The sequence below is a fragment of the Aythya fuligula genome, chromosome 7, assembly GCF_009819795.1.
Source record: "Aythya fuligula isolate bAytFul2 chromosome 7, bAytFul2.pri, whole genome shotgun sequence".
Lineage (NCBI taxonomy): Eukaryota > Metazoa > Chordata > Aves > Anseriformes > Anatidae > Aythya > Aythya fuligula.
In genome coordinates, this window is record NC_045565.1 from 33,720,268 (window position 1) to 33,747,933 (window position 27,666).

A 27,666-nucleotide genomic window follows, 5' to 3' on the forward strand; every position below is an offset into this window, starting at 1 on the left:
CTAAATTACATATTCATGTCTTTACTCTTTCAACTGGACTTAATCAAAAGCTACTCACATACTTAAGTTGTAAACATAGCCTTTAGACTCTCCAGATTTGATTTACAATTATGCACATCTTAAGAAGCCCTACCTTAAATTGGGGGCAAATATTAAGAATTAAAAAAAATAATAATAAAATAAATGAATAAACACTGTTGCTTTTCCTTCCTGCACTTGTTTCCTAATGCTAGCTTCTCCAAAGCTAAAAAAATAAATATTTTTACTAGGTTAAAAAGAAGCAGGTGTCTTTGCGTATCTATCACTAAGTAATACTTGAAATAGGACTTAATCAATAATAAGTATATTTCCAAATATATTTCCAAAGGGAAATAATCCTAAGGAATTTGTGTTAAGGTTTCTTTTAGAATTGTATTTCTTTTTTTCTTCCCCTCAAGGGGAAGGAAAATTTGAATTTGTCCTATAAACACTTCAAAATATTTTTGAGGTTATAAGGTTTTCATAGCAATCAAATATTTAGTTTAAATTGCTGTTAAATTTAATTGGAAACCTTTCATTCCTGAAAGATGAGAACAATTATCATCAAATATTAATCAAAGCATATAGATCAAGCTACCTTGTCTCAGTGAGATGTTTACTTGAATTTATAAATCATGCATTAAATTAACAAAGTGAATGAATTCAACTTATGACAACTTAAAAAAAAAAAAAAAAAGCTATGCATTTTTAATGCTTCGTCATAAACAGGAGAGTGAAGAAGCTAATGGAAACAAACAAACACCACACACAAAGAAACAAAACACAAAAATACCCCCACGATCTTTCTAAATAAAAATCTCAGACCAAAAAACAAATAGTAAAAACCATATTTAAACTGGCACTGGACTGAAGGTCCTTTAACCCAAGGCTCTGCAGGGAGGACACAGAGCTGTAGCAGTACAGAGGTGGAGGCCTTTTTCTGCACAATAAAGGAAAAAGAAACCTCTGTCACAGAACAGGCAGAAGCATTGTTCTAAGCAGCAGGTGAATGTAGGAGGAGACAAGTACAGCCACAAGATCCTGGAAGACAGGACACCAAAAGAATGAAACCCAGCCTGAGCCAAGCATCTCATAGTTTTGGGAAGGAAGAACCGACTATTCCTTCAGCTCCCACTGGAGGCTCTGGGCAGTAGGAAGAACATTACTCAGAGGTAAAATGCTCTCCTCTGTTTTCTTTTAGGTGGTGTTATTGATGACAACAGGACACTGGGCTCCCAGTCTGAGCTAGTATAGATGTTCTTGTATTTAAATAAACTGGACTTTAGTGTCAGCATGGAAAATGAGAAACCACACCCAACAAAGAATTAACAATGCAAATTTGGATCACAGTCCTTGATATATATTACTGATTTTATATCACCATGTGGACACTATAATAAAGTAATTAAGCATTCCTATAGGATCAATCCGAATATCATATTAAGTATATATATATTTTTGGATTCATTAGTGTCTTTCTTCTTTTTTTTTTTTCCCCCTATTTACATTAAATATGAAGTGAAGAAACAAAATACCCCACTCATCTCTCAACAGGAATTCAACCCAAAGCCTGCAAGTGAGACTTTGCACATACCCAACCTGCCATACCTGCACGCTGGCTTGGAAAGGAAGAGCTCCTTCTCAGCTCCACACTGCCCGCAGGCCCATACCTCTCACCTTGAGCTGCCTTTACTGCTTCTGTGGTTGCAAACTGCTTTACTAAGCATGCTGACAAAAATTAACCCATTAAAACACACAAGGGAAGGGAAGGAAACATTCTTCCCCTAGAGAAATTCACAGAGAGATTTCTGCAGAAGCACTACAAGGAGCTGAAGGAAAGGAAGGCTGTTGCAGAGGGGAATTTTATCCAAGAGTGGTGCCACCTCCCAGCAGCTGCCCACCGTTACCCTGCAGTGGGCAGCAGGTGAAATTACACTGCTGATTAGAGCCCATCCTTCCCAGTCTTAGTCTTACTTCATTAGCAGACAGCTCCCTTTAGCTAGAGAAAAAAATCTACTGAGGGGTCTAGTAATAAAAAATAACTAATAAGTGAAATAATCTTTAGGCATTTTTATTGCTGACTTGGTGATAGTATCCTCTTTATGAGTTTGAGCTTTAAATGTTGTGCTTTCTCATGCAAAAGCACACTTTTTACATTGGAAAGTATTGTAATTCAGAAAGTAGCACTCCTGAAGTTGAAAACATAAACACAAGAAGTAGGAAAACAGAATTTGGTCCTACAAAGCACCTAAGCACATCTCTAATGTTAAATAAAAGCAGCTAAACAATTCTGAAGCTAGTAGCTTATGAATTGCAGAATTTTTTGCAGCATAATCATTGCTTTAGAAAAGCTGCCTCAGGGCAAGTGCTTCACTTAGAACTACACACTTTCAATTAACTGCTGTCATTAACTACAGGCAAATGACAAAAAAAGAAAAAAATAATAAAATGTAGCTTGCTCTGGGAGCTTCCTTATAGGTGTATTGCTGAGGACCTGCGGTGATTTTCTACAGCTGGGAGGGGAGCAACTCTGGGGTGCTGCCACCTCTGCTTACACATTGAGGTCTGTGTGGATTTGTACCCTCACCGCACAAAGTTTGGAGCATTTTGTAACCCAGGAAACAAGCCCCACAACTTTAAGGGTTATCCATCAACCTTATTCACTGCTCTAATTCTAGCATTTCCCCTTCATTTGAATTACATGAGCTGACAAAGAAGTCAGAACCAATAACCATCCATTGGCTCGCTTTATACAGCCGTACAACCTGAAGCCGTTCTCCCACTTAGGAGCAAAATTGATGTTACCTGAATATTAAGCCTTCCTCTGTGGGCCCCAAGGCCATATCGCTTTGCTGTAGAGGCATGGAGCTGGAAGTCAGTAATTTTTAATGTCTCTAAACCAAGTGGAGGACAATCTACAAAACAAAAGATTTATAAAAATTAATTTTATTTTTTTTTTAATAAAAAAAAAGCAAACCATAAAAGTATTCCAAGTTTCTTGATTTCACTTGTGCCAAACAGGCCAGGGCTCTCAGCTGGTGTAAACAAACACAGCACCAGTGAAGTTGATGAGAAATAGCAGCTCTTAAGAAATCAACGAAGCAATGCTGATTTACACCAGTTGAGGATCTGGCTTTTTTTGGTTCTTAAAAAGTTATTATTGCTTGCTATATGCTTTTGTTTTTCACAGATATGCAGCGTATTTCCTGTCAAGTGCCTCTCAGTATAAAATGCCAGTAAAATGGCCTTTTATTTTTCTGTCTTTTGGCATTTTCTTTTTCATCTCTTGTTTTGATTTTCCCCCTGTACTCATTCCAAGCTACTGTATGAAGTTCTGGTTCTAATTAAAATCTATTCTGGAAACTTCAGTCACAGTCACTCACATTGCACAATAGCATCTGTTACAGAGGGCTGGGAGGCTGGATTGCTGAACTCTGCAGAGGTAATAACTGAGTACTGTCCAGGTTTCAGCTGGGATAGAGTTAATCTTCCTCCTAGTAGCTGGCATGGTGCTGTGTTTCGGATTTAGGATGAGAGTAATGCTGATAATACACCAGTGTTGTAGTTGCAGATCAGTGCTTGCACAACGCCAAGGACTTCTCTGCTTCTGCTGCCTTGCCAGTGAGGGGACTGGGGGTCCACCAGGAACTGGGAGGGGACACAGCGAGGACAGCTGGCCCAGGCTGACATCTGATAACACGTGGTGACATGCTGAACAATAAATATGGGAAAATTGATTGGGGTGGGGGCTGCTGCTTGGGAATGGGATGGACATCAGTCCATGGGTGGTGAGCTGTTGCCCTGTGCATCACTTGTTTTGTATACTTCTTTATCATAATTACTATTATTATTTCCCCTTTCCTTTCTGCTCTATTAAACTGTCTATATCTCAACCCACAAGTTTTACCTATTTTTTTTTTTCCCAAATCTCTCCCCCATCCCACTGGGTGGGCTGAGGCAGTGAATGAGCATCTGTGTGGGTCTTAGTTGCCTGCCAGGTTAAAGCACAAAAAGCACAAAGAGGGCAAATCTGAAACAAGGGGACATCTCTCGAAGCTCCAAATTTCACAGTCTTAAAGAACGAAAAGCAGATATTACTTCAACCGTGAGCAAGTTACAGCCTGGAGCTCTAGCTTTGGCAGAGAAGACATTGGAAAGAGTCACAGAATCACAGAATTTTCTAGGTTGGAAGAGACCTCAAGGTCATCGAGTCCAACCTCTGACCTAACGCTAACAGTCCCCACTAAACCATTTCCCTAAGCTCTACATCTAAACGTCTTTTAAAGACCTCCAGGGATGGTGACTCTACTTCATTATTATCATAAAAACTTTGTGGTCTAAGATGAGTCCAGCCACCAGTTTTTGAGTCCCTCACATTCCTCAGTCCTAGAAATACAATGGCCATTTTTGAAAGAAAATCTATTAGTGTTTCACAGAAGGTGAACAAACCACAGAGTATCACTTGGGGAGCATATAAATTGTACAAGAGAGCACAATTTAGAGACCCCCAAAGTCAGCACCAACTGGGATTGGAAAGCCTATGTAGGGCAGAAGCAGCAAACTGTGCCACACTTAGTATTTCACTGTGTCTGACTCTCACGTGTAGTTTTGTATTGCTGCGCACAAACTGACAAAACATATATGAGATACCCTATGCTCCTCGTCAGCTCATAACAACCTAAAATCCCTCAGGAAAAATATTACATGCTGTTTATTTGTGCTAGCTCTTCTTTGCTTATCCTTAGAAAAGTTCTCACAGAAATACAAGGCCTAAGTTTTATGTCTTTATCAGAGGCAGTAAAGACAAATGTTAAGTACTAATGTATTTTCTGAAGTACCAACTGTGATCTTAGTATTACACAAGAGACAAGATGTAGACAGCTCCTCATTCTGAAGAGCTTTCAATCTAATTATCCAAAACAGAGAAGAGACAGGATTTATAAGGAAATCCAGAGGACAAAGCAGCTCAGAGGATTTTTGTTTCATTGGCAGATTGTTTTAATTGCATTTCCTTACAGAGTGCTTCATCTTTCATTGTGCTCTGACTGGAAGAAGTCTCAAACTCTGACAGATCTCCACCAGCAGTAGAGTACTTAGCTGGGAACTGCTTGCCCCCCTTTAACAAGTTCAGTCCTCAAGACAGGTTTGGAAATCAATCTCATGGGGTAATCCAACATACTCTTTTCCATTTCAGTGTCTTTTTGTCTGCAAACACTCTCTAAAGGCACTGAACCACTATGAAGAAGTATCAAAAGCAAGACACTTTGTCATACTCAGTTCATAAAAGATCATTTAACTCTATGTTTATAGAGTTAAACCTAACTCAAGGCTAGGAGGACAATATGTAGGTACAGCTAGAAGTTAATAGTCAAAAATTTCCCACAAAGCAAATAGTCAGTTCCATCAGCAGAGGATCCAATGAAGCTTGGCCTCTTCCAGATTGTGTTTCACAGCCCAGTTCTGTTATCAAATATCTCCCTATCACTCATAACCACACAATCTGCAGCCTCGTTTTCCTCAGCAGGGCTATTAGCACAATTGCTGTCTTCCATACAAAGACCTATTTTCATTAAAACCATAGGAAACTTGTTATTTTTGAGCCTGGCAGCTGCCTGCCAGAGCTGGATGAAGTTACCCAGCCCACTGAGACGTTGCTGGAGTGACGTGCACTTGCCAGTGTACGTACAAAGAACCGGATTTGGTTTTATTCAGCAGACTGAAATGTTCCTAATTTATTACGAAACTGCAATATTCTGGCATTGCCTGTGGATTTCAAGCAATGTTTCTTAAAACTCCAGGATGGGCTAGTTACAGGCTGCAAAAAACCTGCCTGCATATATTTGTGTGTATTATCTCCATTTCTAGAGAAACGGAAGCCCAATAATAGTTTGTATGGATCAAGAATGTTCATATGGATCTCAGTTAAACGTCTGACTGCTCTATATTTTTAAAGTATGTGTTATTTGTATTGTCTGTGAATGCCTCAGATTAACTGGCCAATATTATGAAATGCTCAATTTAACAGGAGTTATCAATGGAAAAAAGACTGGCTCTAAGAGCTGGCAGGAGCTATCTATGGTATGCAGTATAGATAATTTTGATGAAAACGAATTATTACAAAATACAGAAAATTTATCTGTGGCTTTGGAAGACACTTAAATCCACATATTATTTACATAAAAACTTAGTAATAAACTCCAGCAACACATTTATGTTTTACAGTGACATAAAAGCAAGCCTTAATACTGCAGGTTTGGGGAAGAATCCGAGGTATGGGCATTTCTCTTTTTCTGGCCTGTATCCAACCGTGATTTCATTTGTAATTTTCAACCATGAGTAGGTATTCACTTTAGAAAAAATTCATTAACAAGATGTCTGGATCAAATTAATTAATTCCAAGACCTAAAAAGAGACAGGGCATGGGTACAGATTTAATAACATTTGCATCTTGAAAAAGGGCTATATCTACATGTCTATGGTTTTCAATTTTGCTTGGGCTAGCCAGGTGGAAGTTTGTATCCCAGCTAAGGGCAGAAAGACTTTTCTCATAGTTTGACAGTTAGCCATCACCTGTCCCTTGAAATCAGGAGGGGGAAACCCTTTACAAATACCTCAGACTCCACCTCACCTCTTGGAATCTGAACCTTACAGTTATAATTTAGGGCTTACCTATAACAAGAGGACTACCCGAAGGAGCTACTGAGCTCCCTTCTCCAGCCAGCACCAACTCAGGTTGCAGTCTCAGTTTGTACAGAGAGTACAGAGATATTAGCCCAGGTTCAAAAGTAGTTTTAGCCTCATGATTGCATGCCCTAATGATGCAACATCTTCCACCAAAACTCTTATCAAAAACAAAACAAACAAAAAGACAAACAACTCTGCAGAGTCAGCTTGTTTGTCTTTATATGTGCAGTATAATTATAGTTGTTCTGCTGCAACATTAGCTGTTCTTTATGGTAAAACTTTTTGCAGACATTCTTAAAAACACAAATTAATGTCATGAGTAGAAGATATATATATGAACAGGGCAAGAAAAACACTCCTGTTTATCTTTATTGCCTAAATTGTTCATTTATTTTATTTATTTTTTATTTTTATTTTTTGTATCTAAATAAAGATTGTCAGGTAAGCACAGATTATCTTTATAGATCTTGTATCTAATAAGGATGCATTTAGTAAATCATTCTGTATTGTCCTTTTGGAGACAAAGTGGAGAAATGATTGTTTTATTTAAAGAACATTTTCCATCAATTTAAGTATTTGTTCAGTTTTTCAAATGGCAAGAAAACAGAAGCAGCAGTTTTCTTTTTACTTATTTTTTAGGAGCCATACCTATAATCCTTTTCAATCCCCACAAGTCTGTGCTTGTCTAACTCATCACACTCAGATCTGGAAATGGAGAAATATCATCATCGTGCAGTGTGACAGTCTCCCTAACATTTGGAGACAGAGTGTATTCAATTTATTTTTTATGATTCCAAATGTGTTTTAGCTCTAAGATCTTTCTCATTTTAAAATATGTAAGAGCCCCTTTGCACTTGCAAACATTTGTCTGGGGAGAAAGGATGTTACACTATCCAGATACAGCAGTTCAGAGAAGACAGGAGGAAGTCAAGGCAGCACTGCTGATGAGTTTACACAGAGTTTTCTCTATACAAATAATTTTTTAGAGCCAGGATATTTTTTCGTTACTGTTAATATTTCTGTCTTTGCACTTGAGGCAAAGTCAATGGAAGAACTCCTGTTGACTCAAGTGGAAGTTGGATCAGGTTTTCACCTCATCAACCTCCCAGCATATCTTTAAGCTTTTCATTTTCCATCAGAACATACACTACCACTGTGATCTCCAGTAATGCAGCACAGCCCAAGTTCTCTCTGTCATCAACAGCAACAATGGACAAATGAACTATCTTTTAAAATGATTCTGCTCAGTTTAGAAGGTCAAAAGCCCATATTGCATATCTTGGCCCTCACGTGGCCAGAGTTTGCTCATGTAGGGGGATAACAGAGACCAGCAGGCACCCACCAAACAGAGAAGGTCTATCATTGCTTGGAAGGAAAGCAGTATGATGCCAGTGTGATGTGCTTTAGGATGCTATTTCTATTTCTAATTAGCAACCTATTGCTATAATCAAAACCGGTTTCTTATTTCTGCACACGTTTGCCTATTAGATTCAACAACAGTCTTGTCTCTTCTCTAGAGATCTTGTTCTCTGGGGACCCAAAACATACCCTTGCTAACACAGCATGCTCAGGCATCTCATGGCAAAGTCACATCTCATAAGGTAGATGTACTTTTAATTTCTGATTCCCTATTTCTTTTTCTGGGCCATCCCAAAGTAGATGCAGAATTTAGGCTTCATTTAAGCAAAACACTTAAACATAATTAAAGAAGAAACTGCTAATCTATGAAGCTACTGATATTGGTACAATAAGCACACAAACATATATCTGGGGAGGATGAAAACTTTAACACTTACATTATTCACACTATTTTGACCTAAATCGTAGATCTTTGTAGTCTTAGACAAAAGTTCTTAATGAAGTCGATACAATAAATTTAAACCTATCATCAAACTTTAGAGCTTTTCCTATGAAACATGTGGTTGATAATTCATTCCAATAGTGGAAACTTAATGGAAATTCTGGCAGTCTAACACCTGTGTCTCAGATACTTAGGTCATGGATATGCCAAGTATTTTAAAAATGTAATGCACCTGAAAGGTGAAATAACAGTAAAAGCACATTTCTGCTGGCCTGCTACTTGCTGAAAATATCTTTTGATTGCTTTACTGTGACAGACAGCCTTTGTGGGGGCTGAATTAAACAGAACAATGTTCTTCATTTTCTAAAAAATTTGTTATATTTACAGTCTTAAGCCATTTGTAGGGGGAACATGGTTTAGCTAAATTTTGCTGTTTTGAAGATGTGATTGTGGAAGTGTGAAATTTTCACAGATGTTCATGAGTCACACTCTATACTTGGTATGTCCCAGCTTTTCCCTGGAAGCAGCTCCATGGATTTCAGTCTGAGCAGTTTTCTGACTTCTTTCACATACAAAATATTGCTAGCAATGCATGCTAGTTTGTCTACTGGCCTGAATTCTGACCACTAGCCCCCATGTGCCCCAGATTAATTGAAGCAGTATAGGCAGATGAAAGTTCTTCAAGAAACACATTTCGCTTTTATTTGCTTTTTGTTATAAACCCATTCCCAGGGCACTAAAAGAATAAAATGAGCAATGTACACTTACAACAAATCCCCTATATATAAGCTAAAATACTGAATTATAGTCCCAGATCAAAGATCAGTTAAAGGATTAAATAGATGCCAAATTTTATGTCCTAAGATGACATTACTTATGTTAAACGTGTTCTAATATTGCATCAAAGCTGTATAATTTTTCTAGCACAATCAGAAAACACTGCACAGAAGTTTAAGATGTCAGTGACTTATATGAGAAGGAGAGAGCAGTATTTATCACAGCACTGCAACATACACTTCCCTTTGTGGTTGCTGTTGAAGATTAAAACCAAACAAAAAAAACAGAACAAAACAAAACAAAACAGTTTTGGATAAAAGCCACAAAACCCAGGTCAGAGCCAAAGCCTCATTAATAAATGCTCATTAAAAAGGAGCATTTTGAAGGGCTCTAGGTGAAGGCAAAGCCTCTGTGAGGTTCCCACAAATATGACCCATCTGATATCTTTAAGCTACTTTTGATGATCAAATATTCTGCTCCTTTGTAACCATCTTCTCCAGGGGCTTCAAGGCCATCAAAGTTATGTCCGCACTGTACCTGATACCTGATACCTGATACACACAGAGCCTTTCCATGACACCAAGACACTACTTCTTCCATGTTTCTTTTGTGCCACCTAAGTGCTGAACTGATGGCAGGATTGGACAGAGCAGACATCTGAAAGGCTGCAGGGTGCCAGCTCTATGCAAAAGTAAAAGTGTTTCTTATGTTTTTGAGGTTCAGGGAAAATTCAGCAGTTAAAGTCAAATAGAGAATAAATTGGGGATTATCCTGATTATTTATGTCAGATCTGACATAAAATCAAACATTTTTGGTATTCAGAAAGTACACTTTTTTATCACTCTTCACAGTTTTGCTCCCTCATACATTCAGATTGTCGCTGATTCTAGATGCAACAAAAGAGGACATTTAAGACGGAAGAGTTTCTGTTGTTCTTGGCACAGCTGGAGGCAGGAATTTCCAGAAAGCCTGTTCTCTGGGAGTTTTCTGGCCAAGCTTTCAGACTCAGGAGGCTCAGCTAAACTCCAGACACTATATAACCTTCTTGGAGCTGCCTATTGCTGTCATCATACAGTCTACCTAGGAGGTGACATGATTTATGACAAGGCCAGTACAGGAGCTGTATCCTCCATGCACAAAGCCAGTGTGACTGAGCAAAAGAAGCTTGTCCCAGTTTTCCTCCTGGAACTGGATCTTGCTGCCTGTGATTCTTCTACTAGCGGCGAAGAAGCAACCATGCCTGTAAGTGCCTGGAAGCATCCTCCTCCTCCAGGTGGTATGGAAATACTGCCCATAGCTCTTGCATATCTGAAACTGGGCTTGTCTCCCTTTCCCCTCTCTTTTCTCCCCTCTAGTAGAAGAAAAAGGTGGAGGAAAGAGGGGTTTTTAGGTAGGCACCCTGGAGTTTCCACTGTGCTGGCCCATGGGAACACCACCTACACTGACCTGACTTGGGTGGGAATCAAACAGCTTCATGTTCCAAACCCTGTCATAGCAACAATGCCCTAATGAAAGAAATGATGTGATAACAAGCTGTATTCAGTGTGGACCATCGCTGTATTTAGGTGTTAAGTCTCACTGTAGACATAGCTCCAGGAAAGATTTTCAGTTGTTCATAATACAAGGTACCCTCTTGTTTGTATCCAAAGCTGACGAGTCCTCCATTTTCCCTACAAACGAATATGTGTGCTTAGTCACCCTGAAAAAGAAATATTTTTCCCTTTAATAGCTGAAAAAAAATACAGTTTGAAAAATAACATATCAGTTCTTCACATTTTATTATAAGTTTTGAGTAATACTGACTTATGTGCTATTTATTTTAAAATGTCTCCTCTGATGTTTTTCTGAAGCATGGGATGAAGACTTTCTGTAATTCCAGCTAAAGCCACAAAACTGAGTACAGACATCAAAAATGAGAACCACTCTTTTCTTTCCAGATCCAAACAAATAGACTTAGCCAAACAATGGAGAAAGAAAAAAAAAAAAAAAAAAAAAAAAAAAGTCAGACTGCTTGCAGACTGGCTGTGTATAGGACTAAAATTACCATTAAAATGCATATCTATCCAATATGCTCATGCCAGAAATAGCTTAAAATATCAAATCACTGAGGTATAGTTCAAGACTAAAGATTTTACAATAAGAACTTAATTGCAGCTATTAAAAATAAACATTGAAACTTGGAATACCATTAACTACAATAAAATTAAGACAGAAAGTAGCTACTATCTTAAGATGGCCCAAAAAATGAGACACCTTTAAAGTGCTAAAATTTAACCACCTTAACAACTCAATTTCAATACATTTTACCAAAAATAGTATAACTGCATACAAACAGTTGTATAAGTATAAAAATATCTTATGATACAATCAATTTCCTCTCCCTCCTATGAAAGCTGCAGTAGTAACTCTATACAGAATCTAATACACCCATAGCTCAGTATAGCACATTCACTATGCAGATGTACAGTGTAACAGCTTAGTCAGGAAACTCTTTAAACATACATAAACTAGAAAATTGCCTAAACTCCGGGTCCCAGAAATATGGATATACCAAGGATTCTGTCAGCTTTAATGATCTGGGGGCAGAGCCACTAGTTCTGCATCAAAGCGAGGATCCAAGGCTCCCCATCACAAGGATCAGAATTACACACCTTAGGCTACTGTAGACCTACTGGTGAAGAAGATACAAACAGCTTCAGTCATTCTCTCCAAACTCATAATTTCACTGAAATAAATGGCACCACTATATTATCAACCAGTTTTCACTTTCTGTCTTCCTAGCACACACATGAAGCACACATACACAGAGGAAAACAAATCAACAACAACAACAATAAAAAAGATTGTAAAAGAGTTCTCATTTGTACTGCTGAACTGTTAAATTTTATTGCCACTGCTATTGTTGCCTCCATTCCCAAGTACCAAATTTACAGCTGAGAAACTGAAATCAGCTACTTACCAGGCAGCACTACATAATGCCATTATACTTTTAATCAATTTCAAGTCCTAGTATAGACCAGATTGTATTCGTTTTACTTTCCTAAAAGGTGGGAAATGTTCTGAATGTGATATTGAAACAGATACATAAGCTTCCTTTGATGAAGCAGTCCAAAGCTTAAGACAAGCAAATGAGAGACGAAGATAGAATCACTTTGCTGTCCCCTGTTGGGTTCCACAGTAGGCTGTTTTCTACCAGTTTAGCTTTCAGACTTAGCTCTTGGTGGTAGCCAGCAAACTTCAGAGCCAGCACAAGTCTGAGCTATGCCTTTAGGCAGCAGATAGTCATTAGTCATCTTAGCTGTAAGTTTAAATGTCATCTTTCATTTTTTTTACAATTAAAACTAAAAATATGCATTTACCAACAGAATGTAGAATAGAAATAATCTGTGTCTGCAGTGATACCTAGGTGAACAGTGTAGGATCATCTTTCTTAGAGTCATTCCCTCCCTCTGCTGATCTGTGAAAAATTAGTCCTTGACATTTCTAAATCTTCCCAAAGGGTATGTGGCTAATCAGAAGTGGCATTAAAATCTGCCTCCCAGTGTGTAGACAAGCACACAGTTGCAAACACACCTCCATGAACAAAGCAAGAAGACCCTAGAAGGTGGGCTGGCCACTTCAGCAGAGCAAACCATCACACCCCAGCACCAAACTGTGCTTATAGCATCCCCTGGCACTCGTCTCTCTTCCTATAGCAGCAGTAGCAGAGCTGCCCACCACAAGGAAGCATCAGCGAGTGGTGGGAATGCTGCTTGGGGCACAGGGCTTGTTTGTGAGTTGTCACCCCGTGCAGGCTGGTCTCAGCTGCAGCCTATGCCTCCTCCAGGTTGCACATCTGGGCTAAATACTTGACCTATATAGAGAGCCTGTGACAGGAAATACCTAAAATCTATCCAACTTGGTTTTAAAACCTTTTATACGGTGTAAGTCTCGGTTTTATGGAGACCTGGTGTGTCTGCTCTAGCAGTGAGTTTAGATATTTAAGTGTTTTTTTTTTCTAAAATCACATCTGTTTCATATTTTATATGAAATAATAAGATGAATGAATAAAAACAAACACTCCTCATAAAGCACAGAAGTCTCCGTAGCGCCTGGAGCTGTTGCTCAGACAATGATTTCAGAAGGAAGTTGTGTGGTTACAATTAACCTGATTTCAAACTGTGTGCTCCTTCCCAACCCTTAAAACAAAATGTTTGTATTTCCTTGAGCACAGTAAAAGAAAAAAATAAGTTTAGTTGGTTTGTTTGCTCTTTATTTAATTATTATTTTTGATGGGCTCTTTTTTTTTTTTTTTTTTTTCACAGTTGATCCAAGCTCACCTCTAATATTGTACTAAAAAGTCAGAAGTAGCTGATACATTTAAAATCCTGAGCAGTGGAAACTGTTTTAGTAAGAGGATGAAAAATTGGCCAAGGGCACACAGAAAATAACTAGAGGCTCTTTGGATATACCCAGAAGTCCTAAAAAGCAAAAAAGATTTAGGAACTCATATAACAAAGCTTTCTTCCTTCCTTTAGAGCACTTCAAGTCCTAGCTGTTGCACCCTTGAGAAGCACCCTGAAAGCAGACTGCTTAAAGGTTCAAAACTGCAGGAAGTAAAACTTCAAAAAACAATTAGATCTCAAAGATTTGAAGAAATCAACCCCAGGCCTCGATTGAAACGTGACTACTCACATTAAAAAGTGAAGGAAGGAAGGAAGGAAGGAAGGAAGGAAGGAAGGAAGGAAGGAAGGAAGGAAGGAAGGAAGGAAGGAAGGAAGGAAGGAAGGAAGGAAGGAAGGAAGGAAGGAAGGAGGGAAGGAGGGAAGGAGGGAAGGAGGGAAGGAGGGAAGGAGGGAAGGAGGGAAGGAGGGAAGGAGGGAAGGAGGGAAGGAAGGAAGGAAGGAAGGAAGGAAGGAAGGAAGGAAGGAAGGAAGGAAGGAAGGAAGGAAGGAAGGAAGGAAGGAAGGAAGGAAGGAAGGAAGGAAGGAGGGAAGGAAGGAAGGAAGGAAGGAGAGTATTGCTTGGGTGCAGGAGGGATGCAGGAGGGGTGCAGAAGAGAACAGGTCCAAGGATGGTGTTTGGGCTCACTGTGGGACACAAACTCCAGGTCAGCACAAGAATACCTCTTGAAAATGTGCCACCAGTGCAGAGATCTAAGCACAGAGCCCAGCTCCCACACGCAATTAATTATTCCCTAAAGCAATTTCAGAAAAAAAAAGCAAGATTTTTATGGAGCTCAGAAAACACACAAGCACCCTGCAGTCAGGCCTCCCTTTCCCACGTTTCACCAGCTCTGTTTCTCATGAGCTTTTGCTTATGTTCCCAAAAGGATTTTAGTTTTCAGATGGCTTTTTAGCTTTCAGATGTCCACTGTGAAGATGGCACCGTAAACATATGATGGCCCACACATTTTACCTCCCCATCTCTACCTGCCCTTGAACTAGTCATGGGAGAGCCAGTTTAGGGAACTTACAACACTTAAATAAATAAATGCCTCAAGCCCAATCCAGCACCAGAATTCTGTGGTTTTAGAAGTTCCATTAATATCTGTTACATTTTGAGTGCTCAGCATTTTCATTAGCTTCCTGCCTGCAGAAAGAGAAATGCTAAAAATACCATGAGAAAGACATGGCACTCAATATTTCTCAACTGATCAGAGGGAAGAACTGGAGGTTCAGCAGGGAAGCTCTTGCAAAACTCGAGCTCCATGCTAGAGAGCAAAGGATCTGAAACAGTTCAAGCAAGGTTCAGACAAACATCTTGAAGGGTGGGCACCTCTCCAACTCAAATGACTGTGTGTCCAGAGGTCCTTCCTCCTCATTCCAGCTTCCTATGAAGCCTCCTTGAAACGTTGCACAGCCCCCAAAAAGATTCCCAAAATTCATTCTTTCTAAACAACTTCTGTGCTTTGTTTAATGACTCAGCCTTGGTCCAGCAAAGGCTCATAATCACAAGCTAAACATTTGGCACGTAGGACTCAACCGATGTGAAGCTAAGTGTGTCAGAAGTTTCAAATGCCATCAAATGTGAGCTTGTAGTGAGTTTAAAATTGAATGCATGTATGAATGTATGATTCTTCAAGGCCCAGAGATCCACACCAAAGGATTACCAGCCTGTGGATCCAATGAGGACTCCTCAGGAATGCATTCAAATAAACCCAAATATATGCTACCTGCCCAGTGGGGTTTGACATCCTTTACCTGAACAGTCTTGTACTAGCAATAAATAGCTGGTGGTATTGCCAACAGAGTCCTTGCCTCTGCTGTAAAGCTTGAATGTGCTAACGTGAACAGTTCAGTCCATGATCCAGGATTTATCACTTACTCAGCCACTGCCGTACAGAGCCTGTCTTCCCAGCCACCCAGAAGAGCTGGAAGTATTCAGAGGGTATAGGTATTCTGCACTTGGAAAGAAGTAGAATAGAGAAAGTTTCAAGGCAAGCTTCCCTGAGCATAACAAAATGTTTTTCAACTTGTTAATTGGGAGGAAAAATCTGGTTCAGGATTAATGACTAGAAATATGGAACAGTTTTGCAGAGGAATAGTTCTGTGCTATTTTCTCTCCATGCTTTCAAAGACCTCAGTGGCATTTTAGCTGCATAACTCCCATACTAGCATTTTTTAATTGTATTTTGAAAAGTTTCCCATTCTAGTTCTCTTGTAAGAGTGTATGGTCTCTCTCTCGGTCATTGCCATTTGACTAGCATTTCAAGTATTAAAAATCCAAAGTACATATTTGCTCTTTGCATATTATTAGCAACATCAAACAATTCAGATGTGTCTGCAATATTTTGTATTCCATATATTACTAGCATTCATCATGATTTGGATTATTTAGAAAGTAGATCCACAAGAATTTTTTTCCCTCTTTTCATTTAATAGTTTAAAATAACATTGAATGCCGTCAGTTGCTGGAAGAGAGCTTTGTTCTTTGTTCACTGTGTACTTGAACTTGTCTGCTTGCAAACAGACATCATCGTTTTTTCTTTATAGAAGTGTTTTCAGACCCTAAGCAACAAACATTTAATCTTGCAGGAAAATAAATAAATAAATAAATAAATAAATAGAATATGTTAGCCCTTTTTGTTTTTTTATTTTTTTTCATTTTCAATAAACAATTCAGTCATTCAAGCAGAGAACAGATGCTAAACCTTTTGATTACAGTGACCAGATACCTCATTCCTCCTGTGCAGCATGTTTGGCAGCTGAGGAATTTATCTCAGACTAATTTTCTACTCTGAGACTTGAGCATCCCACCCATCTCTGGATCTCTTCAGTGCCTGGGCTCACTATGGAAGCATTCACAAAGGTCTTTGTGAGTCGTCACTCACAGCTTTCTGCTCTCTGTATGATCCCTCAGTCATCTGTTCCTCTATAAGATGGAAAAAATATTTTTGGGGCCCATTATTGTCACTTACACATATCTAATGAAATATCCAATGCAAAGGAACTGGACCAGATGTGAGGCAGTCTTCAGAGGAGTCTGGAAAAGAATTGGACTGCCCTGTCTCACCATGGGAGAAACCTTCTTTTCTGGGCTGTGCAAAATGCACTGAGAACTGGGGCTTGTCCCATGCTGTTGGGTCACCTGCATCCAGGAGTATATCTAAGTCCAGATTTACTCTGAGAAATTCCATATGTATCACCTGTATATAACCTGTATATAACTATAATTCCATGTGTATCACCTGTATATAACCTGTATGATCAGTAAAAATCTTTGGGAGGTCTGAAATCTGGTCCTATGTTCAGATGTCCTGTCAAGTGCATCGGGCAAACTCACTACACTATGGAAAACTATTTTGGGGAAAAAGGACTGTATATTAAAACCAGTTAGGGCATTATGGTCAGTAGTAATGGTGGTGGCAGGGACTGCTTACATCCAGATTTGAAATCAACTCTTCTAAGAAACTTTGAACTTTTCCCTTCCTTTGACACATGTTATATGAGCACACTGACAGTAGAGCAGAGCCATAAACCTGTCACCATCAGATACAGTCTCTCTGAAGAGAACATAAAAATACTCTAATTTCTGGGAAAGAATGATAGAGAGAGTTTTTAGTTACTTCCACTGCAAACACCATGTTTCCCAGCACATCGTGATGACTAATGCACTCAGGCAGTTTACAGTAAACCTCACATGTGTTAGAAGCAGGAGACACTTGGCATCACTCTATACTCTCTTGTCAAACAAAACTCCCATCGAAATGGGATCATGAAGACTGATTTACTCTCCAAAGATCTTATAAGGAAATAGGGAAAAGGCAAATCTGGGGACAAGAGAGATCAGACCTCTTGGGCCCCTCTATAGGCCAAAGAAAACTCTGTAAGTCAAATTGGGACTTTTGGGCTTCCCCTTCAGATTCCCTCTAGGTCCCAGACAGAAAGATCAGTCTTGTAGAGGCAACAAGAAAGGAAATGCCAAGAAAGGTACTGCATTTGTGACACTTGGGAGTGTGAAGAAGACTCAAAACCCCGTAACCCAAGAAAACAATTCAGATTTAGGAAACTATTAGTCATTGTCTGGATGAGGTATTGAGGACCAAAAGAAAAAAAGACAAGCTGAATAGAGGACTCTGGTGTTTAAGTTGCAGTTCAGTTCCCTTTTAGATGCATAAATCTCCAATTAAGTACTATTTTGCCTTTAAGACAACTAGAAAAATTTTACACACTGCATAGTTTCTTTTTAGGTACCTGCAGTTCACCTTTGAGACATATACAGTGTCTCCTTCTGAATAGTCAAGATCTGTCCACTGTATCCACTATTAAATAAATAAATAAAAATATTCAGATACCTTATCCACTTTGAATATTAAATTTTCCATGCCGGTAACTAGAAACTTCACAGTAGGTAAGTTCTGTAGTAGAAAGAAATAAAAAGTGTATGCTGCCAGTACCCGAACTATGTTTAACTTATGTATAGAATAACAGTTATTACATTCCTTGTTTGGACTGTTTGATTCAGTAGCACATTTGCAAATTCAACATCCTGCTAATGTTTGTGTGAAAGCAGAGCAGCAGAGCTATATTATTTACTGGATAACAGAACTGTATACTTCAAGTATTTTCATACTGTAAATAACTGCAATTAAACAGAAGATTAAGCCTTTGGTTGCTTTCACTACTAAATCAGATATTCAACTTCATGAGTGATTAACAGTTACTGGAACTCTGTATGGTCTGCTGAAGCTTTTCAGCTTTTGTCTGATCTTCTTCAATATGGAATCCCAGTTGACACTCTGAGACTCAGCCCCACACAGACCATACAGTGCAGGTTTGAAGCTCATTTATGTGTCAGAACAGGGAATCATTTCGTTTTTCTGATATATTAGTAGTATTTCATATAATTTTTACAAGACATTCTTGTAGAATATATTTTACAGTGCATTGAGCCAGATTCCCATTTATAAGACAGCTCCTTGAAACAGCACTCAAGAATCAGAAAGTTACACTAAAGCCTCATTTGATTAAGAAACAGTGACGTAGTTCACTATGGAAATAAAGAATAAACCCCTCATCTTTACTCGTCTCCATTTAACCTCTAATAACATGGTACAAATCCTTGCTTGCCAATATCAGTATGTTACCCAGCAGAAAGGAACTGTTTGATATCCATAAGAGGACTCAGATATCTATCAACAGACTCTCCAGAATCTCCTTTTTAATTTAATTCAAACAGGGCTAGAGAGATTGTTAACTAAGCCCAAGTATTCCAAAGATGCTTTAAATGATCCTCACATGCTTCTCTGATGTCTTCATAGGCACTCTGACTCTCAGAGTCACCATCTGGCATCTTTTCATTCCCCCTCTTGTTTTTCTCACCTTTTTTTTTTTTGTTGTTGCCATTTTTAGCTATGGGTAAAAAAGAGAAACAGTTTCTCTTTTACACCTGTCAAGTTGATTTAGCACTGCCTGTTGACTGCATGGAGAACAAAATGCCTTGCTCATCTCTGGTTGGGCTCCAGCCCTTCCTGCACACAGCAGACACCCAGAGCATCCTATTATTCCCCAAAATGTGTCTATAAAACCACAAGGTGACAGAATCATAAATGTTCCTTTTGCTGTACTACAAGGAAATTAGAAATGTATTTAATTCCAAAGTAATGAGTCAGCATTCCAGTGTATTTCACTGAGAGTAATATGTAAAATAAATAAATAAATAAAAAGCATCTAACACCTCTTGAAGTAAAGAGAAAGCCAGAGAAAGACTTCCAGGGAGGCTGGGTAAACCCCTGAAAGAGAGAGCTGAGGTGTTCAGTGATCAGCATCCTCCATGGCTCAGGAAATGATGCTCCCATCAACAAAGTAATCAGAGAGCAGCAGTGTTAGACGGCCATGGTCATGGTGGCATCTAAAGACCCTTAACCCACTGTCAATGTGCTTTATTCTTGTCAGGACATGGACAGTGTGTTCAAGCAGGTTACAGAGAAGTAGCTTCTGCATCAGAGACATAACTGCACAGATATGATGGCGGTGATCAGCCTCAAATGAAATCCCTTGCAAAGAGACTCTAATGCCCTCTTTGATCCACGGCTTATTGAATTAAGAAGGACCAAGCCATCCATTAAGGTAGTTCCCAGGGACAGAAAGCTTAAAGGTGATTGCCTGCTCCTAGCATGACTGATTGTTACTATCACCTCTGTTTTCTCTTGGGGAATGTTTGTTTGAGCTGAGAAAATGCTGTGGGAGTGTTTTGCATGTGTAATCACTTGTTTTTACATTTCAGCTGCATCACAGTTTTGCTTGTTTCCTTTTTCCACAGGTAACCAGCAATGAGTGTTGAGGGCACATAGCTGTATGTTTGTTTCAAAAAGCCCTACTTTCTAAGACAGGCGGTACCACAAGACATAACCTCACCAGAGGCCTGACAAGAAGGCCAGATTTATTCAGATTTATTGCATACTTTGCATAATAATGTGGCAGTGCAGCCCTCTCTTCCCCCACCTTTTGATAATACAATCACAAGCAGCTATTTTGTGTGAATATGACAATCAAATTTCATCTCTGTATCCAGACAATAATTTTTTCAGAAGTCTGCTTTTTACATAGACAATGAATTGGACAAGGCTCAAAAAATCCCTGGAGGAAAAGGCTCATATTTAAAAAATTCAAGAAATTGCTTCTTCTGCACCATATCTTCAACTTCCAATACTTCATCTTTTTGATAGACTCTAAGTTCACATAGCTGATAGAAGTCTTCCTGCCAAACCCAAAAGAAATAATTGAAATTTGATTGTGAACCATCGGAATGACCTCTCTAACCAGCTCACTGAACAGAGAATAACATTAAAAAACAAGAATGAGTTCAAATAATGAGTGACTCAGAATATGCTGGCATTTCAGGGACGGGTCTAGGCTCAGATTCATATTATTAAAATCTATTCAGTGAAATCATTCCCTTTTTTAAAAAGGTATTTTTCTCACCTTAAAAATTAGTTTGAATTCAGAGAAGCTTGCTAGGAGAATTGTCGTAGAAAATGGTGTTCTCTAGCATAATCAAATGTGTTTATTCTAAATTTTTTCTCATGTTATATTATTCATTGAAGACATAGCTAATCAAAAAGGGTTGGATGATTTTGAAAGCATTGCCCATTATTTATTCTTAGTCATCTCTTTCCTCTTTTGTTGTGACATTCTTTAAAGGATGGGCTCTTAAACAGAATGGTTGTGTTATGGCTTATTATTCTACATATTTGTAGAAATGCTGAGGAGAAAATAGAAGCTGGTAGATGAAAGAAAGCTCATTAAAAGCCAGATGTTTTCATCTTTGCTTGTCACATCTGGCAATTAGGACATGATACAGGTCGTATTAAAATTCATGGGAGATGTTCCAAAGAGCATGTAGGGCCAATGAGTTCATTCACAGAAGGTGCCAGTATAAGAAGTTTAAGCAAAAGTTTTAAAATTACAATCTACATCCTAGGTCACAGGAGTGCTCCATTTTCTCTGGACTTCTCAGGAATGGGAGCCAGGCTGAAGACAAGATATCAGTGGATTAGATAACAGCAACACCGATAATATTCTTGGTTGCTATATTGGTCATTTACAACTGAATAGTCTTCACTTAGATATCAGTTTCTCTATGCAGTTATGCCCAAATTTCACTTTACCTTCTGATTCAGTTCTTTAACACCAAAACCTGTTTCTTGGCTCCTCTGAATTGCTGTATTACTAGCCACTGCCCCATCTCCCTTCACACCATCCCCTCTAAGCTCCCTGATGCATTGCCTAAAGCTGCTGCTGGCACAGTTCTCTGCCAGACCCTCACCAGCCTCCCGCCCCATCTGGCTTTCAGCCCTTGCATTCCACAAAAACACTTCTTGCCAATCTTTCTAATGACTTCTTCCTAGCTGGAGCTCTGAGACATTACCCCATCTTCAACGTGCCAGCAAAGTTCAACATGCTGGATCTCAAATGCCTTCAGAAAACTGACTTTGATGACTCCCTTTGCTCCCAGCCTTCCTCCCAGCTCTCTAGGTATGCATCCAGCATGTCTGCCTATTGTCAATCTCTTCCCTGTCTGCTCCCTTTCCATCTTTTCTCTAGATAATCCCACCCAATTTTGGCAAGTAATGCTAATTCACAGGCTACCACTTTCTTCTGCCTTTCCTTCTGTTCTAGCTGGAAACCTAGTGTAAAAATTAGACTAAAACCCAAACACAGCTCCTTTATTTTCCAGTGGCAGTCAGAATTGTGGTGACAGAACAAGAACCACTATAACACATGCAATTTTGTAAGTCAGATTTGTTTCCTAGTAAGAATTTTTGCTAATGTTTAGTAAGTTCCACCTAATGTTTGGTAAGTTCCACCTTTCTCTACTTTCCACGAACCTGATAGCCTCAGATTAAAAAAAGCTGTGTAGATGGCACTTTGGAAAGAATGATGTCATGTTAGACATGAAAGGCAATATGGAATAGAATATCTTTTGCACTGCCTTTCTGAAGATATTTCATAGCTATGCTGAAAAACAGCAAAAGTAAAAAAGAATATATAATTACAAATATAATTATGGCATATTCAGGCACAATAGGAATGAAGGTTTAACCGTGACCCTGAGCAATAGGCAATATTAAGCAGTGTTCATGGGCACCTCAGCCCATAAACCTCTCTGAGGTGAGTTTTGGTCTCTAGGCAGACAAAGCCCCAAACCATCTGTGGGGGTCTGCCACACAGGTGGTAGCTGAGGCAGCATTTATTAAACTCCATTAAAGAACTCATAAAAGAAAAACACTGATGTTAATGAGACTCTTTCCACTGATTTGAATGGGCTTTGGATCAAGGCCTAAATAAGCAAGGATGGAATTAGAAAAGGGAAATTTGTATATACAGAAACCCGTCAATCTGACCGTTTACCTTTCAACGATGACTTAGTACCATTTCATTTAGAAGTCATTCTGCCTTCTTGCCCTTCATTTAAAGGCAAGAAGGCAGGCTGGTATTTTTTGCTGCTACCTGAATATTTACAAATACTGATTCCAACAACACTTTTTCAAATATATACATATATTGCAACCCCACTGACATCAATAGGATTTCTTCCTACAATTATATTTCACAGATTGAAAACATTTATATTCTCACCACCTTTAGTAATTAGCTTAAATAAATTGAGCCCGTGTCATCTGTTATGTGCTGCATCCTTCAGACTGCTAAGTTTGATTTCAGCTTTGATTCAAAGCTAGAAGTGATCAGTACCAGCTGCTCAGCCAAAGGGCAGATCACATTTTCCCGGTCCTCCGCCTTCTTCATCCCAGCTCCGAGCCAGCCTATTGTTTGTTACAACTAATTAATCCCACATGCCCCGGCTTCCAATGAGCCTCACAAAAAGCAGATTTTTGTATTTACTGCATGTCCAGTAAATTATTTCCAGTTCTGGATACATGTATAAGCACATGGATGTATACACATATGTACAACACACACATGTATTTACAATCAGACATAGTTATTGTTCTTGGCTATTTGGTAACCACCATTATTATTTCTAGTTGTCCTCCTAATTGGCCAAATGTGAGAAATTATAATTATGGATTATTATTTAGGCACCTCTGTGTGGGGCCAGATGTTCAGCTATTCATTTCAAACCCAATGACATGGCACTAGGCTTTGGTGTCACTGCACTGCACTGCATTGCTGGGACCTAGACATCTACTCCATGCCCTTGTTAGACTGCTGCTGCCTGTTGTCACTGGCTGCCTTTGGGAGAGGGAAAAGGAGAGATTTCAGATGTTAGAGCCAGAATTTTTATCACAGTCTCTAGTTAAAATTGCCTGACACTTCCTTTTAAATGACTCCTGTTTTCAGTTATTTGCATCTTCAACAAATGGTAACCATTCCATTTTCTGTGTGTCTGCCCTAGGGTTTGTTATGGCTATTTCCATTAATATAGTTCAACTTCTCCTGAGGAAACACATTGCATTTCACCATATTAAAGTAGATCTAACAACCACCTTACTGAGTAGGTGTCAAGCCTCCACATGCTGGAGCAAGGAGCAAAGGTTTGGTGGAGGAAATCAGTTTGGGTTACCTCTGGCTAACCTCACAAAGCTCATAGACTTTAAAAGTCTGTAAGAGTCATAGACTCTTACTGCAGGTGGCTGGTGGAAGCTTGGAAGCTGGTAGCTGTGTCAAAAGAGTACATGCCTGCTGTGAAAGCTGCAACAGAGCTATTTCCAGCTGCTTTTGGTTGTGTGTCATAAGTTTTACCCATGCTTCCCTTGACCTTGTGCTTGGCCATATTGAGGAAGAGGAGGAGACTGAGGAGGAGCTCGCCAGGCTGAACACAGAAATAAAAGAGTCAGGTAGGGTGGAAATCAAGAAGCAGTAAATTAGAAATGAAGATAAATCTTGTACTAGTATACTGTTTGGCACAAAATGGAGTATGTTTGGGGGAGAGTTTAAGGAAGAGTTTTGCTTGTTTGTTTGTTTTTCTTATCTAATTCCATAATTTCCTATGTAGAAAAGGAATGCGATTCTACTTGCAAAATCAAACATTTTTAGGAAATGCCTGTAAGACCTCAGTTTGCTCTCCCAGCATAGCTGGAATTTTGTGCTGCACATGCACAGTGCATAAAACAAACCAGGCTGGGAAGGGAAGAGTGCTGTGCAACGAAGGAGGTTGACATCAATACAGCTGCTGCTTCCTCTGCACCTGCAAGGTGCTCAGCACACCAGGTGGGGAACAAGAATGATGCTTGTCTGCCAAAGTAAATGAACATTGCCCTTCAAGACTAGAAGTCATTCCTCTTCCTGTGCTTCTGTGCTTTCTGGAGCATGTGTGAAATCATGGTGCCAGGGAAACTGGGAAAAAAGCCAACCAAAAAGGTGAAAGCAGAGCTGAACTGCACAACACCCCACTACAAGTGGGAATCCTGTGCTGCATCTACCACTTTGAATAAGGAAAACCTGGGACCTAATGAGGCAACTTAAAAGCCCATGGTTAGATAACAAAAGGGGCAGTACTTGAGACCTGGAAACTGTTGCCTACTTCTGGCCCCTGATGGATCTTGTTCTCATCTGTGGTTTCTGCCTTGATTTACACTGGCAGTCCAAACTGGCTGACCCACAAAGGATTTTCAAGATTTCAGAAATGGTATTTCCTTACCACTGTTTATTATTATAACAGCTAAGAACTTTTATAATCAAAGACTAATTGATTTCTATCAGTCTTAACCTTAAATTGAAAATTCTATGTTTGCTACTGGCTAGATGTAAACGGAGAAAAATAATGTCTCTATACAACCTTTGATGCTGTTTTGATACATTGCACATAGTAATGTCTCTGGATTGCACACTTTGTGCCCTGTACTCTGGTTTTTATCATTAAAAGTTTCCTTCTGAAGTAAAGAGGAGTTCATTTTTAAGTGAGTAGGATTTGGTCCCTAACTGTATAACTCTGAAGTTCATCTCATGGGCTAAATTCAGTTCTGAGTGTGTCCCAAACCTAACAAAAGTAACTACTATACATGCAGAAAACACAAGAATAAACTTTTACTTCTGGCTGGTGCAACTCGCTCTCAATGGGAACAACTGGATGATAATTGCTAACTGAGATTCTGCAAATTTTAATGTTTGCATATTTTCATTAAATCACATGCAGAAAACAGAAAATAAAATAACAAGTGACTTTTTTTATAAAGATTTTTTGTTGTCACTTACTTTCCTTATTTTACAGGCCAATGATTACACTGAGTTTGCTATGGCTGCCTCTTACAGTGAAGATCTTTGTCTACATATCTTCCTCTGGAGGGCTTTAAAGTGAAACCTCAAATGATATTCATATTTGTAAGTACAATCAATTCAGGAGTCTCTCTTCCGCTAAAATTACCAGGGACAAAGTAAGGTGTTAGCATTTACAACCCGCTTGTACTTCAGAATCTGTCTCCCTTCATTTGTTATTAGAACTGCAACTTTAACAACAATCCAGCTGTCAAGTGTAATTAAGAAGGAAAAGTCCATGCACTAACTACAGTGCAGCATAATTAGTACATTAGCACTCCTAAAGCTCTTTACTTGATGAGGAAGGGGTTAAAAAGCCTGTAAAAGTTCTGAAGACTTGTTCTGCAGGATATTAAAAATTAATGTGTTGTCATCATCATCACCGCGAGCATGGTTATTGTTATTATTACCAAGACTCCCATTAACTGGATATTCATTAATGTTAAAAGTCACAGTCAGCATGAGATTCAGCAGACTCCAAGCTCTGGAGGAGGAGGTGGAAAGTTACCTGGTGGAGTTTCAAGAATGGATTTTCCTTTTTTGCTGCTTTTCTTCGGTTTTAACTCTTTCCTGCTCGGTTTGAACCCTGGGTGCTCCTCTGGCTGTGCAGCACGGATAGTTCCCTCCTCTCCAGGTTGCTCCGTGAAAGGAAAATACTCTTCACCGGGGTACGGAAAGGAGTAATAATGATCCCTGTTGCTAATCTCCTGCAGATAATAATCCTGATCGTCCATGGGTACAGCCCGGGACAGATCCCCCAGAAATAGGAGCCCAAAGGCACAGAGAGCGAGGCAGAGCTGAGACGAACATGAGCTTTCCTTGCTAAGGGCGATCATTAGTGTTTGCTTCCTCCTCTGCAAGCCCCTGAACTTTATTTGGGAAGAAGGGGAAGCAGAAAGCCCTGGCAGGGGGATAAGGGAGCCCGTCTGTGGAAAGTGCCTCTGCTCTGGGCTAGTTTGCAGAAGTTGCGAGGCGTGCAGCGGGACAGAGGGCTGCGGAGGGAGGGGGCAGGAGCGGGATGCATGTGATCGCTGGGCTTACCAGCCAGACAGACGGACAAGCGCACGCGAGGAAGGCAGTGTGCTCGCTCTGCCGGCGCCTGGCAGGTGTGATCTCCAGCACAACTCTCTTGCAGATTTTCCTTCCGTTGTTGTCACTTTCTTCCAAAAACACAGCTAGGAGGCAGCTCTGGCTAAATCCCCTAAGAGTTTCTTTAGTCTTCCCACATACAGCCGATCCAAGTGAGCGTTTAGTCGGAGAAAAGTAAAATTGGCAGCAAGCCTTCGCCTCCCAGCTTGCGTGTAAAAGTGTTTCCCTCCCCTGGGAGATGCTGTGCGGGATGGGGGTGGGCACACACAGCCCTGGGCAAACCTGCCTGCTCTGACACTCGGCGTGCACACGTGTGTGTGATCAGTCAGTGTCAAAGAGTCCTCATGCCATGTATGATGTATTATAAAGCTTTTTATTTTTTCTTTTCTAGCTTTTACAACAGTAGCGTCCCTCTCCAGCATCGATCTCAGCTTCCCTGGTTGCCCCAAACAATATAACTAAATACATAACTTGCACCAATTTTTTACAGGCTTCTCCTAAGACTTAGGGGTGCTCACTGGACATGGCCCAATTAAATATCAGGAAGCTCTTTTTCTCACTCTTTTTGGAAAGATCCTGACTTTTGTTCTCTCTGAAACATCTTCCAAGCAGATTAGGTTGCACTGTGCAAGCAGCAGCACACGTGCAACCCAGTGTCGTTAATGGAATCAATTTGTCTGGGGATAAAATCTTGTCTTTCATCTTCTTCTTACCTCCAAAATAATCTTCAGTGCTGAAGGAAATGTGCAGCCATTGGCCCACATGAAATATGAATCCTCACTCCTGTGTTGAAAGTACCAGCTTATATTTTCATCATGTATATTGAATTTCTTGCCATTGTCCAGTCACCTAGGAAAAAGTACTACATCTGTTACTCCGCTCTTCATTCTGCCTTTGCAATCACATTTTGTGTGTGTTTCTCATAACTTTAATAACATAATAAACACAATTTCACATCTCAGTACCTATATCTTTTGGAATATTTGGTTTCCAGACGCTGGGTGATCCAGTCCCCTGTATTTAATTATTGTCATTGCTTTCTTAATCACTATTCCACTAGCAATTTAGTGAATACATTGTGTTTATGGTCCTCCCTTT

General features: G+C 39.5%; 1 protein-coding gene across 1 annotated transcript in view; it reads right to left on the minus strand.

The window, feature by feature from the left end:
• CPXM2 (carboxypeptidase X, M14 family member 2) overlaps positions 1-26,385 on the minus strand; it is a 69,587-nt gene extending 43,202 nt beyond the window's left edge. The window contains exons 1-2 of the mRNA XM_032191305.1: positions 25,988-26,385; positions 2,824-2,933 (exon numbers count right to left, since the gene is read on the minus strand). Coding sequence (XP_032047196.1) covers positions 2,824-2,933; positions 25,988-26,315 — 438 coding nt within the window. The 5' untranslated portion in view covers positions 26,316-26,385. The remainder of the gene's footprint in view (positions 1-2,823; positions 2,934-25,987) is intronic.
• Between the last annotated feature and the right edge of the window lie 1,281 nt (positions 26,386-27,666).